Below are 16,934 nucleotides of genomic sequence, written 5' to 3' on the forward strand. Positions count from 1 at the left end.
TCACTTTTTTTGGTTAGAGTTACTCCAAGGTATTTTATGTTGTTTGTGGCAATTGTAAAGGGTGATGTTTCTCTGATTTCTTTCTCCACCAATGTGTCATCTGTATATAGTAGGGCTATGGATTTTTTTGAGTTAATCTTGTATCCTGCCACTTTGCTGAAGGTGTTTATCAGCTGTAGGAGTTCCTTGGTAGAGTTTATCAGGTCACTAATGTAGACTATCATATCATCTGCAAATAGTGAGAGATTGACCTCTTCTTTTCCGATTTGTATTCACTTGATCTCCTTTTGTTGTCTTATTGCTCTAGCTAGAACTTCAAGGACAATATAGGAGAGATATGGAGAGAGTGGACAGCCTTGTCTTGTTCCTGATTTTAGAGGAATTGCATTGAATTTCTCTCCATTTAATTTGATGTTGGCTGTAGGCTTGCTGTATATTGCTTTTATTATGTTGAGGTATGTTTCTGTTATTCCTGATTTCTCCAGGAACTTTATCATGAAGGGGTGTTGGATTTTGTCAAAGACTTTTTCAGCATCAGGTGAGATGATCATTCGATTTTTTCCCCAGTCTGTTTATATGGTGCATTACATTGATGGGTTTTCGTATGTTGAACCATCCTTGCAACCCTGGGATGAAGCCTACTTGATCAGGATGGATGATTTCTCTGATGTGTTCTTGGATTCAGTTTGCCAATATTTTATTCAGAATTTTTTCATCAATGTTTGTTACAATAAATCGTTCTGCCAATAGCCGCCTGAGCCCAACAGCCATGTGTGAGCTTTATGCCATCCGCGCGCCTGAGTTCGGCCCAAATGAATACACAGAACTTGAATTAGGTTCAAAGCTGCTTGGCCAATGACTAGGATTTCTCATCTGTTACCTCAGTCTTAATTATCATAAATCTATATATGTTATAAGACTTATCTTATCGGACGCCTTATTGGCGTCCCTCCTTGCCGGTGGCTCACATCCTGTCACTGGAGGATGCAATCAGGAAAGAGGAACCCTTCCTATTTCTCCTTCACTTTAATATGAATCTCCTTGCTATGTCACTTCCTGCCTGGATAACCACTTCTCTACTACATTTCCCAGAATCTTCTTTGACTCCTAGTCCCGTCTAACTTGCTATCTCATTGGCCAAACAGTATTTTATTTAACAATCAATAAGATAAACATACACAGTACATTCCCCATCAAATGTTCATGAGGGATATTGGTCTGTAGTTCTCTTTCTTAGTTGTGTCTTTGTGTGGCTTGGTTATCAAGGTTATTGAAGCTTCATAAAAAGAGTTTGGTAATGACCCTTCTGCTTCTATTGTGTGGAATACTTTGAGGAGAATTGGTATTAGCTGTACTTTGAATTTCTGGTAGAATTCTGCACTGAAGCCATCTGGCCCAGGTTTTTTTTTGGTTGGGAGACTTCTAATGACTGCTTCAATTTCATTAGAGGTTATAGATCTATTTAAGTTGTTTCTCTGTTCTTGATTTAATTTTGGTAAGTGAAATCTGTCCAGAAAATTGTCCATTTCCTTTAGATTTTCAAATTTTGAGGAATATAGGTTTTCAAAGTATGACCTGATGATTCTCTGGATTTCCTCTGTGTCTGTTATTATGCCCCCTGTTCATTCCTGATTTTATTAATTTGCATGTTCACTCTTTGTTGTTTGGTAAGTTTGGATAATGGTTTGTCTATCTTTTTGATTTTCTCAAGGAACCAACTTTTTGTTATATTGATCTTTTATATTGTTCTCCTGGTTTCCATTTTATTGATTTCAGCCCACAATTTTATTATTTCCTGGTGTCTGCTCCTCAGGGGTGTATTGGCTTCTTTGTTTTCTAAAGCTTTCAGTTATGCTCCTGTTTCTTCATGTGGGCATTTAGTGCTATGAACTTTCCTCTTAGCATTGCTTTCAACGTATCCCATAGGTTTGGATATGTTGTGTCTACATTCTCATTTAATTCTAGGAAATCTTTAATTTATTTTTTTATTTGTCCCTGGACGCATGAATTGTTCAAATGGGTGTTACTTAATTTCCATGAGTTTGTAGCTTTTCTGTAGTTCGTGTTGTTGTTGAATTCTAATTTTAATGCATGGTGATCTGATAAGACACAGGGGGCATTATTTTACTTGTTTGTACCTGTTGAGGTTTGCTATGTTGCCTAGTATGTAGTCGATTTTAGAGAAGGTTCCATGTGGCGCTGAGAAGAAGGTAAATTGTTTTGTATTTGGGTGGAATGTTCTAAATATATCTGTTAAGTCCAATTGCACCATAACTTCTATTAGTTCTTTTGTTTCTTTGTTGAGTTTCTGTCTGGTGTTCCTGTCCAGTGGTGAGAGTGGGGTGTTGAAATCTCCCATTATTAGTGTGTGCAGTTTTATGTGTGATTTGAGTTTTAATAATGTCTCTTTTACAAACGTGGATGCCTTTGTATTTGGGGCATACATGTTCAGAATTGAGCCTTCATCCTGATGGATTTCTCCTATGAAGAGTAGGAAATGATTAAATGATTTTCTTCATCTCTTTTGACTGATTTTAGTTTAAAGTTCAATTTGTGGGATATTAGGATTGCTACCTATGCTTTTTTCTTGGATGCATTTAATCAGAAGATCTTTCCCCAAACTTTAATTCTTAGGTACTGTCTGTCTTTGAAGTTTTTGGTGAGTTTCTTGTATGCAGCAGAAGGATGGATTCTGTCTTCTTATCCATTCTGCCAATCTGTGTGTTTTTATAGGAGAATTAAGAGCATTAATCTTGATGGATATTAATGACCATTGATTATTGTTTATTCTTGTTTGTTTTTGATTTGGTGATGTTGCCGAGAGTATATGTGGGATTCTGTCCCTTTTTCCTTTTGGCTGTTGGTGGGTTGGGATTATCTATTGCCTATGTTTTTCTGGTTATAGTTAACTTCCTTGAGTTGCAGTTTTCCTTCCAGTACTTTCTGTAGGGCTGGATTGGTGGATATGTATTGTTTGAATCTGGTTTTGTCATGGAATATCTTGTTTTCTCCATCTATAATGATTGAAAGCTTTGCTGGATATAGTAGTCTGGGCTGGCATCCATGGTCTGTTAGTGTAGGTAGAATATCTATCCAGGACCTTCTGGCTTTCAGAGTTTCCATGGAAAAGTCAGGGGTGATTCTGATAGGTTACTTGACCTTTTTCCTTTGCTGCTCTTAATATTTTCTCTTTGTTCTGTATGTTTGGTGTTTTGATTATTATGTGGCGAGGAGACCTTTTTTTTGGTTCAGTCTATTTGGTGTTCTGTGGGCTTCTTGTATTTTCATTGGCATGTCTTTCTTTAGATTGAGAAAGTTGTCTTTTATAATTTTGTTGAATATGTTTTCTCCATCTTTGAGTTGGATTTCTTTACATTCTTCTATACCTATTATTTTTAGGTTTGGTCTTTTCACGGTATCCCATATTTCCTGGATATTTTGTGATAGGGATTTGTTGGACTTAAGATTTTCTTTGGTTGATGAATCTATTTCTGCTTGTGTGTCTTCAACCCCTGAGATTCTCGCTTCCATGTCTTGTATTCTGTTGGTTATGCTTACATCTGTAGTTACTGATCGTTTACCCAGCTTTCCTATTTCCAGCATTCCCTCAGATTGTGCTTTCTTTATTGTGTCTATTTCAGTTTTTAGGTCTTGATCTGTTTCCTTGAGACATTTGTTGATATCTTGTATTTTTTGGTTTGTTTTTTCTTCCATTTCTTTAAGGGATTTTTCTCATGTCCTCTTTGAGGTCCTCTATCATTTTCATGAAGATGCTTTTAAGGTCATTCTCTTCTGGTTCATCTGCATCGTGATGTTGAGGTCTTACTGGTGTATTGTTCCTAGTCTCTGGTGGTGTCATATTGGGTTTTCTGTTGTTGGATGTGCTTTTACCTTGTCCTCTTCTCATCCTTTCTTCTGGTGGGTGTAGCAAGAGTTTCTTGTTCTCCTTGTGGGTGTGGGACCAAGGTTCTCTTCTGGTAGATGTAAACAGATCTAATTCTCTGATGTCGATCCTCTTCTCGTGGATGGAGATGTCACTGTTACCCGGGCATTGGCAGTGTTCTGGCGTGCCAAGTCCTGCTGGGCTGGCAGTTGGAGGCAGAGCTGTCACCAGCCCTAGGTATATTGGATCCAGCTGCTGAACTCGGTCTGGCATGCAGGATGCTTGTGTCAGATGACTGCAAGTTTCTTGTATTGTTCATTGATAAAGTTATTTTAATGTGCCCTACTTAAGATAACAAACTGAATTATCAAGTGTCAAAAGAGTCCTAAGCAATAGTAGTCTTATTTAATTCTGTCTGCTTATTTCAATTATTTTGGAGGAAGTTCATTTATTAACATGCTGATATTCTTTGACTATGTTCAGATTGAAGTTAAGGAAAAGAAAAATAGAGAGAAATATTTTATTTTCTACTTGTGGAACAACATTTTTCTATGCAAAAAGATGACAATGAAATATGATGAGCTACAGATATAAATGATTAACTTCATCAAATGTGTCTTGACCAAAGAAGTATGTTCAACCATTACCAAGATTTCTGAGTTATTGTCATTGGATTCAAAAATCATTTATGTAAAACTCTTACATGAATCGGTGTCTCTTTGATTTATTATTTATAATCCTACTGGAAGGAGAAATATGGTGGGGATTTGACTGATGTAATACTAAATGTCTATACTTTAAGTGGTTGCATGTAATTATAATATAAGATATATGGAATGAATACATATTTGTATTTTTTCATTGTAGATAACTAATGGGGCAATTTTCTTCATTTTCAGCTATAACATGGATCTCCATTGCTATTTCCTTGTAAATAAATGAGAAATCCATATAGATATTAGTTCCATGGATCAATAACCAAAGTAAAAATGAAAACATATTATCTTTTCTTTAAAAAATCTAGAACTGAGTATAAATGTGGAGTATGAGACTATCAATGTTCAAGCCTTCATACTTCAGTTAATTTAACCCACTTGGAATCTGAATATTATTCTTTGACTCACAGAGTTTTTACTTGGTCAAATACCTGTCAGAAAGATTCTTATTATACAGACAATTCCCACTGAGCACCAGCAAGTATTCAGTATTTAAGAACATGGCATTATGAGGATAGCAACACAAACCAAAATGTATCTTCTAACTGCAGCTGCCTCTGTGTGCTTTTCAAAATAATTAATTCAACCACACTGCCTCTTCAGAACTATCCACAATTAAGTTTCAATGTAGAAAGACCTCTCTGCCAGTAATTCTTGAACTTTTTATCATGATGTTATTTTTTTCATAATGCCTCAATTTTCGTACCCTTTATCCATTATTGATTTGTCTTTATTCATATGTCTTCACAGATAGATATTGATCACTTACTATAAACCAAGGAAATGGTGCTAGGAAGCATACTTATTGTATACAGCACTTTATACATCCTTTACTTCCTGGAACTTACAAACCCTTGTTTCTGAAAGTGCATTCAATGCATTTAAATGGGAATCAAAGGCTGCAGAACTTTTCAATAGCCCTGAAGATGCACAGAAAATTACAAAGCAAGGTTTAGAGTTGCTGCCTAAAAATAGGATTTTCAACTATAAAATATACAGAGTGAAAGAAATTATATATCATACCAAGGGCATGTCTCTGGTTTTGTAAAAGGCAGCAATGAATATCTCCAATTACTGGATGCCATCTCTGACCCTGATTATATTGGCTTTATGTGTACACTAGATTATTTTTCAGTGCTTCTGTAGTTAGGGAGTCACTCTGATTGTACATTATATACTTCAGGTACGAAGGTGAGACTGATTCAGTATTTATCCTTAAATAATAAATAAATAAATAAATAAATAAATAAATAAAAAGACATTTCTTGAAAAAGTTGTGTTTATGGTAACCGATTGACTGTGTGAAGAAGCAGAATAAAATCACGTGGAAAGAGACTTTACTTAGCCTTTTCTTTGTTTCATTGGTATGGTTGACCATTGTGCAATCCTTACATGTATAGAGAATGTGATGTATAGTGTAACAGTTGCTCAATCTTTACTCTAGAGCATGTGTTACAATACAGTATTGTGGGATGACAGAGTGAACGAATGAGTGATGATAGTTTAGTGAACTTTCTTCAAATAATGAAAAGAGGTAGTATTTTGCAGTGTATATCAATGTTGCCAAGGACTATGAGAACACTTCATTGATTTTCTCCATGCTTTTTGTTTCTTTGTAGAACGATTCAATGTTTATCTTATGCCTACACCCAATCTGGATATTTATGGTGAATGCACAATGCAGATCACTCATGAGAATATCTATCTCTGGGATATCCACAATGCCAAAGTCAAGCTGGTGATGTGGCCTCTTAGCTCACTAAGAAGATATGGTCGGGATTCAACGTGGTTCACCTTTGAGTCAGGAAGGTAAGTTTCAATTTCATGACAGAAATGCAGCAAGCATGTAACAGAGTCCCGTGAGGAAAATTCTGGCCACCACTGCCAGGTATAAGCATTACCTTATAAAAATGACAAAGTTAACAACTACAAGTATCTTTTGCTTCTTATTAATGATTTGAATATTATTATTAATTATATTGCAGGTTCCCAATCAAAATAGTTAGTCTCATACATGTATATCAAGCTATTTTAATAATACTGTGTTAAATACTATGATAATAATTTTGACACATCTTCATTCAGTAATATTCCTAACTATTAAATGTGTCCTTCATTACATTACTTTCATAAAAGCAAATGATACTAAATATTGTTTTTAATATTATATTTTAGATTTGAGATAAGTTACACAACTTCTTTATCACACTGTTTCTACTGGTAACAGTGAAGAAATTTTGGCATAGCCGCAATTGTCATAAAGCAAATAGGTTAACTTTTTTATCACAGCAAATGGCTGATGCCCATAAATTCTTGAAATGAGTGGATTGTTCATAATTATTATGCATAGACAGGAAATTATACATGAGCTTCAGATAACCAAATCAACATTTTTAATCCCCTGACCTCTTTGGGAAAATACATACCTAACAGGAGACTTAAGTTTAGGGATTTTTTTCTACATCAGGAATTGAACTCAAAGCCTCCTGTGTGTGTGAGTGTTTTCACCAGTGAGCTACATCTTCAGCCTAGGTTTCAGATTTCTATGAAGCAACACAACAATTAATGCGTCAGTCTTCCTAGATGAGAACTGATTGAATACACTGTTCAAATGAGTTCATAGTCTTAAACAAAAATCATGGCTGAGGTCCCAATGCATGTGATATAGCAACTTTAATCCATAACTTTCCTCTTACAGAATGTTTAAATATTCATGTAGAGTTGGGTCCTAAAAAGTTTTAAGAACAAAAATCCCTTAACTACAGTCATTTTCCTAGAATGAAGTACTTTAACACCAAGGAAATATTACACTTTATCATACAGATTTCTCCGATGAGTGTTGACTCATGTATTCCCTTAGTAACCCTGAGCTCAGGCAATTATCAATTCTTTTCTGCCTAGAAACTCAGGGTACAATAATAATCACACTCTGCATAACACTTGAAAATAAAATTTTCAACACAAAGAACTTTTTAGAGATGTACACTGCTTTAAAATTATTACACTATGTAAAATGGATGATGATCTTTTAAACATTCACTCATCTGAAATAAATATTGTTTACTAAATTTAAAAATCAATGTTATAGGGGAATGGGGAGAGAAATACATTAATAAAGTGCTTAGGTATAAGCAGGAGGACCTGATTTCAGTTCCAGAACATACACAATAAAAACAACAACAACAACAACAACAAAAAACGTTGGGTATCATGATCTGTGCCTGTAATCCAAGTACTAACGAAGCAGAGTCAGGACGATACATGGGCATCAGTAGTCTCAACCTGAGTGGTGGGCTGCGCCAGTGAAACAGCCTGTCTCAAAGGAGATCAATGATTTGAGGATGAAACCCCAAGTTGTCACCAAGCATCTGCATACACATACGTGCATACACGCGCACACGCACACACACACACACACACACACACACACACGGGGGGGGGGAGGGCAGAGAGAGAGAGAGAGAGAGAGAGAGAGAGAGCACAATATATGAACTTGTATAAAATGGACATTCACATATAAACACATACAGACACATGCTTTAAAATTACTGTTGCTCTAGAATGGCAAATGAGGTAGTTATCAATTTCATTATGGGGGAAGGGCATTTAAGGTAGCCTCTCCACTACTACATAGATTCTTAGTTGGTGTCATCCTTGTAGATCTCTGGACATTTCCCTAGTGGCAGATTTCTCTTTAAACCTATAATGGCTCACTCTATTATGGTATCTCTTTTCTTGTTCTAGTCTTCCCCAACTCAATCTTCCTCCTCCCCATGTCCTCCTCTCCCTCCTCTTCTCCCTTTCTCTTTCACCATACTCCTTCTCCCTCCCCCATGCTCCTAAACAGCTCAGATCTTGTCCCTTTCCCCTTCTCCAGGAGACCATGTATGTCTCTCTTAGGGTCCTCCTTGTTTCCTAGCTTCTCTGGCAGTGTGGATTGATTGTAGGTTGGTAATCCTTTGCTGTATGTGTAAAATCCATGGATGAGTGAGTATATACCAGGTTTGTCTTTTTGTGACTGGGTTACCTCACTCAGGATGGTTTGTTCTAGTGCCATCCATTTTCCTGTGAATTTCAAGATTCCATTGTTTTTTTCCTGCTGAGTAGCACTCCATTGTGTAAATGTACCACATTTTTCCATTCATTCTTCAGCTGAGGCGCATCCAGGTTGCTTCCAGGTTCTGACTGTTACACACAATGCTGCTGTTAACATAATTTAACAGATGTCCCTGTTGTATGAATGTGCATCTTTTGGGTACATGCCTAAGAGTAGAATTGCTGATCATGTGATAGACTGATTCCCATTTTCCCAAGGAGTTTCCATACTGATTTCCAATGTGGCTGTATGAGTTGCCACTCCCACCAGCTGTGGCATAAACTGTCCTTGGTGTTTTGGGTTTTAGTCATTCTGACATGAGTAAGAGGGTATCTCAATGTTATTTTTATTTGTATTTCCCTGATGGCTAAGGATGTTGAGCACTTTCTTAAGTGTCTTTCAGTCATTTTAGACTCCTTTATTAAGAATTGTCTATTTAGTTATGTACCCCACTTTTTAATTGGAATATTTGGTGTTTGGGTGACTAGCTTCTTGAGTTCTTTGTATATTTTGGAAATCAGACCTCTGTCAGATGTGGGGTTGGTGAACATCTTTTCCCATTCTGTGCACTGCCATTTTGTCTTGTTGACCGTGTCTTTCAGAAGCTTCTCAGTTTCAGGAGGTCCCATTTATTAATTGTTGATCTCAGTGTCCTGTGCTACTGGAGTTTTATTTTCAGGAAGCACTCTCCTGTACCAATTCATTCAATGGCAATTCCCGCTTTCTCTTCTAAGACGTTCAGTGTGGCTGGATTTATGTTGATGTCTTTGATCCATTTGGACTTAAGTTTTGTGCATGGTGATAGATACGGATCTATCTGCAGTCTTTTACATGCCAGCATCCAGTTATGACAGGACCATTTGTTGAAGATGCTTTCTTTTTTCCACTGTATAATTTTAGCTTTTTTCTCAAAAATCTGGTATTGTAGCTGTGTGGTTTAATATCATGGTTTTCAATTTGATTCCATTGGTCTACCTGTCTGTTTTTGTGCCACTACCAAGCTGGACTAGAACTCTCTAATAGAGCTTGAAGTCAGGGATGGTGATGCCTCTGGAGGTTCCTTTATTGTACAGGGTTGTTTTGGCTATCCTGGGTCTTTTGTTTTTCCATACAAAGTTGATTATTAAAATGAATAAATACATTTTTTAATAAATAGATACTGTTGCTGAGCAGAGTTGTGCACACCTAGAATCTCAGCTCTCAGCACTTGGGAGGCAAGTCAGTCTCTGAGTTCAAGGACAGTTTAGTGTAGATGGTGAACCATATGATAGTCAGAGCTACACAGTAGGACTCTTCTAAAAAATTTGATGAAACTCTTACTGGAATTGTTTAGTTAATTTTCTTAATTTCCTGTAGCTCAACCATCCTACCACACATCCTTCTGTGGCTTTCTGGCTAAACTTATCTTTTACAGGCTCAGAATTTTTATTTCATTTATGATGTTCACATTATGAACAAAATGTTCACAATTTCTTTTTAGTTTGACTTTCAGAGCTTTCATAGTTTTTTAATCAGTCTATTATGCTTTCAAGGTCTTTAAGAGGAATAAATAGGTTATCCATAAGCTTTAAAATTAGCATGCTCAAGCCCAAAACCAAACTGCTGTCTTGATATCATGAGTTGAACTTCTATGACTTTGACTATTTTAATAGAGTTAAAATAGTTATGAAAACACATAAACACATTAGAATATGTAAGGTTTATACTTTTTGAATATTTGTTGCATTGTTGGTTTATAATTTTTTTATTTGTGTTGATGTTTGCCAGAATAATGTCTTTAAAAATGGATATCCTTGCTTCCATGAGTCTGGAAGTAGAGTTGGATTTTGATTACTTCTTCATTGCTCACTCATTTAACCTGCGCCATTTTTTCACTCAAGTGTTGAGTTTTCTTTCATATAGTAGGGTGTTTGTGATCTCTACATTTTGCTGGGTCTGAAGAAGCTGAGTAAATTATTGATTATAAACTTGTAAACAGTACAGTATTGCCACAGAATTGGCATAGCTGAAATCATATTTTAATCTTCCTCAGAAAATTATATTTTGCTTGTGTCTATTATCTTAGAAACTTTCCAGCTCATCTTGAAGAATTCTTATCAAAGACAAAGTAAGATTCTACTAGGTTACATCTTTGGCCTGAGCCACAGGAAATGCGGGTAGAAAAAAGCCAAACACAATGCTTGGGAGAAGCTTGCCTTTAAAAGTCTGACAGATAGGTCTGAGTTCTCTAGAAATAAAAGCCAGAGTTCCTTACCCTAAGTTCAGATTCTTGTGAAAATGTAACTGATACAAATATTTTGAGAATATATCAAAGGAAAATACTGAGTGGCTGACCTTACATTAACTTTGGGTGAAATGTACCTAGCATTTAAAAGCCAGCGAGATGTATGAGAATTCTTTAATATAAGATGTGCATTTCATTTAGATGAGTTTTTGCTGTGAAATTATTCTGTATAGAGAAATCAGACTGTAAAGCAATGAAGATGTAATGCTCATATGTTTAAGATATATAGAAAATGCCCTTCAGGTAAATTCTTTTTGTTTGTTTTGTTTTTAACTTATATTGATTCTTTGTGTATTAACTATCATGTATTCCAATCCTACTTATCTCCTTGCATCTGCCCCCTGCCACTGCAAACTTCCTAACAATTCAAAACCAAATTTAAAAGAAAAAAAAAAAGAAAATGAAGAAGGAAGACGAGGAAGAAAAAGAGGAAGAAACTTTTGGAAGCTTGTAGTATGCTCTATAAAGTCACAGTTTACTCTTTAGTGCATTCATCTTTACTTGCAAGTGTTCTCTACTATGAGTCATTGGTCTGTTTAGAGGCCTCTGGTTTCTGCTATACCACCAATAATTGTCTCTCACTGGCTTCTTCAGAGACTGACCTGCCTCCCAAGGGCTGAGAGCTGGGATGCCGGGATAGTGAACCTGAAGGAAAGCTGGTGGGATGACCAACCCAGCTACCACCCGGGCTCAGAACTAGGGCTATGAGTTGGTCCATCCCAACATCCACCTGTCTATGAACTGTTGGAGCATGTGAAGGGGCTGGACCTGCAGATCCAAAACCGCAGGATCTCTATGACACACTCACATCACCAGGGCCAGCTCAGGCAAGATGCAGGGCCATCTCTCCTGACTGCCATAGGGAGAATGGAGGGACGGGGGTCCATGTAGAGCTCTCCTATTCTCATGTCCTCAGGGTTGTCTCACTTGTGCCCCTGAGAACAAGATCAGCTCTAGTGTGCTGCTCAGGGTGCAGGGCCCACTCTTTGTGCTTCAGGTAGGGTGGGGCACCCTGGAACAAGCTCTCTCACCTGCCACAGGTTTCAAGGGATGGAGAAGGAGGGCATCTTTCCCTCACCCATTCCATCACCAAAAGACAAGGGAGGACAGGGTCAGATCTCTTGTTTTCATCTTCTCAGATTTGGCTCACCTGCTTCCTGGGTAACAAGGTCAGCTCTAGTGTGCTGCCCAGACAGAAAGCAGAGCCCGTCACAGCAGATACTTTTAGACCTTATTATATAAGGCTAGTCTAACTACATACCCTCGAGTCAGAAATCTGAACTTCAATTTGAACTTACAGCTATTTATGCCACGGTGTCTTCCCAAAGTTATGTTGAATCCCTCACTTCCAAGGTAACTGTGCTTGTATTCAGATCCTTTTGAAGATATTTTGGTTAAGGTAAGATTTTTAACATAGGGCCCCCAGTATACCATCTTTGTTCAGGTGGAGGTGCTGAAGAGATGGCACAGCAGTTAAGAGGACTTGCTGATTTTCTAGAAGGTCCAAGTTCAATTTTTTTTGATCTATGCTAGGTGACTCACAATTGCCTGTGTCTAAAGCTCTAGGGTGATACAATGCCAGAATCTGATCTGACACATAACTGGGAGTCTTAAATATTAAAAATAAAAAAGAAGAGACTCTAGGGACTTTGCTTACTCTTCATCTCCTCTAGTTTCTAAAATAGTGGTTCTCAACCCATGGGTCGCCCCCTCTGACAAACCTCTATCTCCAAAAATATTACATTATGATTCATCACAAAAGAAAAATTAAAATTACAAAGTATCAATGAACATAATTTTATGATTGGTGGTCAGCAAAACATGAGTAACTGCATCAAAGGGTCTCAGCATTATGAAGGTTGAGAACCGCTACTGTAAAGACACAGCAAGGAGACTTCCATTTCAAGCCAAGTAAGATCACATCCTACCAGCATATTGATCTTGAGCCTTCTAAACTTCAGAACTGTGAGATCATAATTTTCTGTAGATTAAGGCACTCCCAGCCTTGAGGTGGACAGCATGATAAGGTTTAAGTTCTAGATTGGATACGTGTGGAGAAGGTGAGCATTTATTTCTCACTGCTCTTAATTGTAGGTGATGTGATTAGCTATTTTTAACTCCTGCTGTCTTGTCTTCCATACTGTGATTGTGTGAAACCTGGCATTTTGAGCTAAAATAAACCTTTATTCCCTAAGATGTTCTTTGTTGGGGTATTTTGGCACAGCAACAGAAATTAAACTAGGACAATAAGCATTGTCATAAATGCATAGTTTAAAATTATGAACTCACAGATGGAACACAAAGAAAATTCTCATTTACTCATAAAATGTGATCAGTTTTCTAAATCCAAAATAAACATAATAGATGAGAAATACATTGATGAATTTTGTGTCATCAAAGCTAAACTCTACTGTTTGTCTGAAGACATCCTAGACAAAGTGAAAACAAAGACAGGGCCAGGTGAGAAAACTAATGATATCATTATTGGGAAAATTACATGTATTCACAACTACTGAACAATTTTTACAGCCTCAGATAAGATGGCAAATAACCATTGATAAAAGGGACAAAAGTGTTGTCAGTTTATAACAGAATCTATACTGATAGTCATTAAACTATCAGTTTAATGATAGTTTAATGAGATAATATGCTCAGCAAATTGGTTACCAGGAACAATGAACCAAAATAAGGTTCCACTGCATTCCACCTCGCCAAAAGCAAACCAAAACACCGAGTGTGTTGACTACGGACAGAACAACTCTGATTCTCTTGGTAATGTGAATGAAAAGTGGCATACAGTTTTCAGAAACCCTTGATTGCTTTTGTGTACAACATCACAGAGAAATTTCACTTCTATAACTTTATTTTTGAAATAATACTCATATCTAGATGCTCAGTGTCTTTCATTATAATAGTCAAAATGGAAACAATACAACTTACAGCAAGTGTGACTTGAAACACAAATTACAGTATTACTATTTAATGTAATGCCTCTTTCTAATAGTACGCCACGAAACTAAGCCAGGAAAAATGCATTTAAGTAACACATATGAATATATTTGCACAAAATTTTATGAGTCAAACTAATTTATATAGACAAAGCTTTAGATGAGAAGAATATTCACCACCCAGAAATTCTAAAAGTTTTCATCATTAAAAACTGATCATTTGAGGTGGTGAATCTGTTAATTTTCTCCATTTCATCATTTCACGGCATATCTCAAAACATCACACTATATAATATTTATTTCTACTTTTTACTTATATCCATTATATTCACTCCTTCTTTACTCTGTCTTGTCTTCCCCTTCTCTGCCTCTCACTAGTCCTCTTCCTTTTCCCACATGACTTAACTTGTAGTTTAATAATTTAAAAAATATATCATCTACAAATAAAATGTGATACTTGTATTTCTCTGTGTATTCTATTTCACTTAACACAATGATTTCCATTTCCATCCATTTTCCTACAATTTGCCTATAATCAGTTGTTGTTTTTGTTGTGTGTGTGTGTGTGTGTGTGTGTGTGTGTGTTTATGTGTATGTAATATGTTTGTTGCCACATTTTATTTATCCATTTATCTATCTATGTGGATTGCAAAATTTGGCAACAACTAATGCATCATTACATATGGGTTTCTAGGTGTCTATAATATGCTGACTTATATTCCTTTAGTCCCAGGAGTGCTGTAAGTAAATACTCTGATAGTCCTAATTTTAGTCTTATAGTGAACCTTTACATTAATTTACACTTATTTCCATAATATTTGCCCCAATTACATCACTGTAGGGGATCATTTTTACCCATATCCTTTTGATTTTCATTTCCCTGATAACTAATACTGTTGAACACTCTTTTATACTTTTTATTTATTTTTGCCATTTAGATTTTTTTGAGAGTTGTTATTTCAATTTATTTGCTTACTTATAAAAATTAAGGATGTTCTAGTTTGCTTTCTATTACTCTGATAGAACACTAACCAAACCAATTGAGGAGAGCAAAGGGTTTACTTCAGCTTAGAATTCCATATCATGGTTTATCATTGGTGGAATCCAAGGCAGAAACTCAAGCAGGAACCTGGAGGTGGTAACTGACACAGACACAAGAAGAACACTGCTTAAAGACTTTCTCAGCTACCTTTCTTATACAGCCTAGGCCCCAGATAGCTTGTCCACAGGTACCTTGACCTGAAGTGGTGTGGAACCTCCAAAATCAATCAGCAATCAAGAAAATGCCCAATAGAAATCCCTTCAAGCCAATCTGATGAAGGCAATTCCTCCATTGAGATACCCTTTAATCAGGTATGTCTAAGCTTATTGAAAAAGTCCTGAGAATAGCTGGGAAGAGTCAACCTTGTGATATATGATATATGCATATCACTAGAAGCTGTACCTCTTTCATTTCCTTTCTCCAAGATCCCACATTAATACTACAATTTAAAACAGTCTCATTTCTAAAAGTCACAAGTCTATAAAACCTGCAGTACTTAAAAGTCCAGTATCTCTTTACAACTTCAGTCTTTATACTGTGGGCTACCATAAAATAAAATAAAAAAAAACTAGCTACTTGCTTTCTTATTTCAAGATGGAAGGACAAGGGCACAAAAATAATAACAACTATGTAAAATCAAAGTCTAGCGGTATAATTTAATGTCTAATGACTGGAGCTCACTCTTGATCTTCTGGGTACCAAAGACCTTCACATCTCAGACTGTGCTACCCCAAACACATGCTGCTTATCTGATAGGCTCAGGCAAGCTACACTCCACATGTACCCCTGTCCTTGGCAGATACCCATATTCCTGGTATTTTAATACCCAGGAGTTTCCACTGTTGCTGAAGCTGCTCCTCCACCAGTGGCCTCTCAACGCCTCTCATGGTGTAAGAACTCAGCTGCTCTCCATGACCCTTCAGAGCCAGTACCATGTGGGAGACTCTTACACGTTACCAATGTTGTCTTCCAGCTTAACATTTGTTGAAAATTTATGGAATTGATCACTAAATATTGCATATTTGCATATTATTATATGCAAACTATACCACAAAGGTCCTCATGTAAAAAACTATGAGGGAAGAAGGTAGAATGAGATTTCTTCTTTCCATTTTGTATTCTTTCATTCTACTCTAGTAGTTAGCAGTGAGGTTTTATAATAAAACACCTTATCTGAAAAGAAAGGGGCTAAAGAAGAGAGAGAAACCCTTGGTTATTCTTTGAACCAGATATCTTAAGGTTATGGGCCTGGCCAGGTCTCCATCCTTGTACCAGTATATTGAGATCACAAATCTGTTTTAACACTGTGAGTAGGTTTTGAACTTTAAAAAAATTTAGAATAAATCACCGTTTTCCTCTTTTGAGATTTATTGTGTTGCTTTATGTTGTCTGATCTTAAAAGTTAATATAAGCTTTCCATGGAGAAATGTAAAAAAAAGCATAAAATCACTCATAATATCTCCTTCTTGAGATAAAACTGTTTTCAATATTTTGATACACTTCTGTATAATGTATCTTAAAACTAACATAAAGATCTTATCACCCACATTTTGCTTATTATTGTATCAAGAATGCTTTACAATCAATATTATAATGACAGTATAGTGTCTGAACATAAAGCTATGCCCACTATTAATTTCACAGAAGATATTGAGAAAGTGAACTTCAATAAATAAACTAATAATAAATTTATGGAAATAATTGTAAATTCTGATTATCTTCTTAACAGAGGCTTTTAAAAGAATTACAGGGTCAAAACATGTGAGATTTTTAAAGCTTCTTTACAATATAGCAAATTGTTTTCAAAGAATGTAAAATCTATTCATACACCTGCTAAAAGTACAAAGAGAGTGCCATTCTTGCCCCCATGAATATATGCATTAACATGGGTATTCAAGGTCTTTCTTTTCTGATAGAGCCCATTGACAGACATGTCATTCACTTTTTTACCTTTTCTCTTTTATT

General features: G+C 36.2%; 1 protein-coding gene across 1 annotated transcript in view; it reads left to right on the plus strand.

The window, feature by feature from the left end:
* Dok6 (docking protein 6) overlaps nt 1-16,934 on the plus strand; it is a 385,984-nt gene that overhangs the window by 226,028 nt on the left and 143,022 nt on the right. The window contains exon 5 of the mRNA XM_035439067.1: nt 6,219-6,408. Within this exon, the coding sequence (XP_035294958.1) occupies nt 6,219-6,408 (190 nt within the window). The remainder of the gene's footprint in view (nt 1-6,218; nt 6,409-16,934) is intronic.

Source organism: Cricetulus griseus, chromosome 2 (assembly GCF_003668045.3).
Source record: "Cricetulus griseus strain 17A/GY chromosome 2, alternate assembly CriGri-PICRH-1.0, whole genome shotgun sequence".
In the NCBI taxonomy this organism is placed as follows: domain Eukaryota; kingdom Metazoa; phylum Chordata; class Mammalia; order Rodentia; family Cricetidae; genus Cricetulus; species Cricetulus griseus.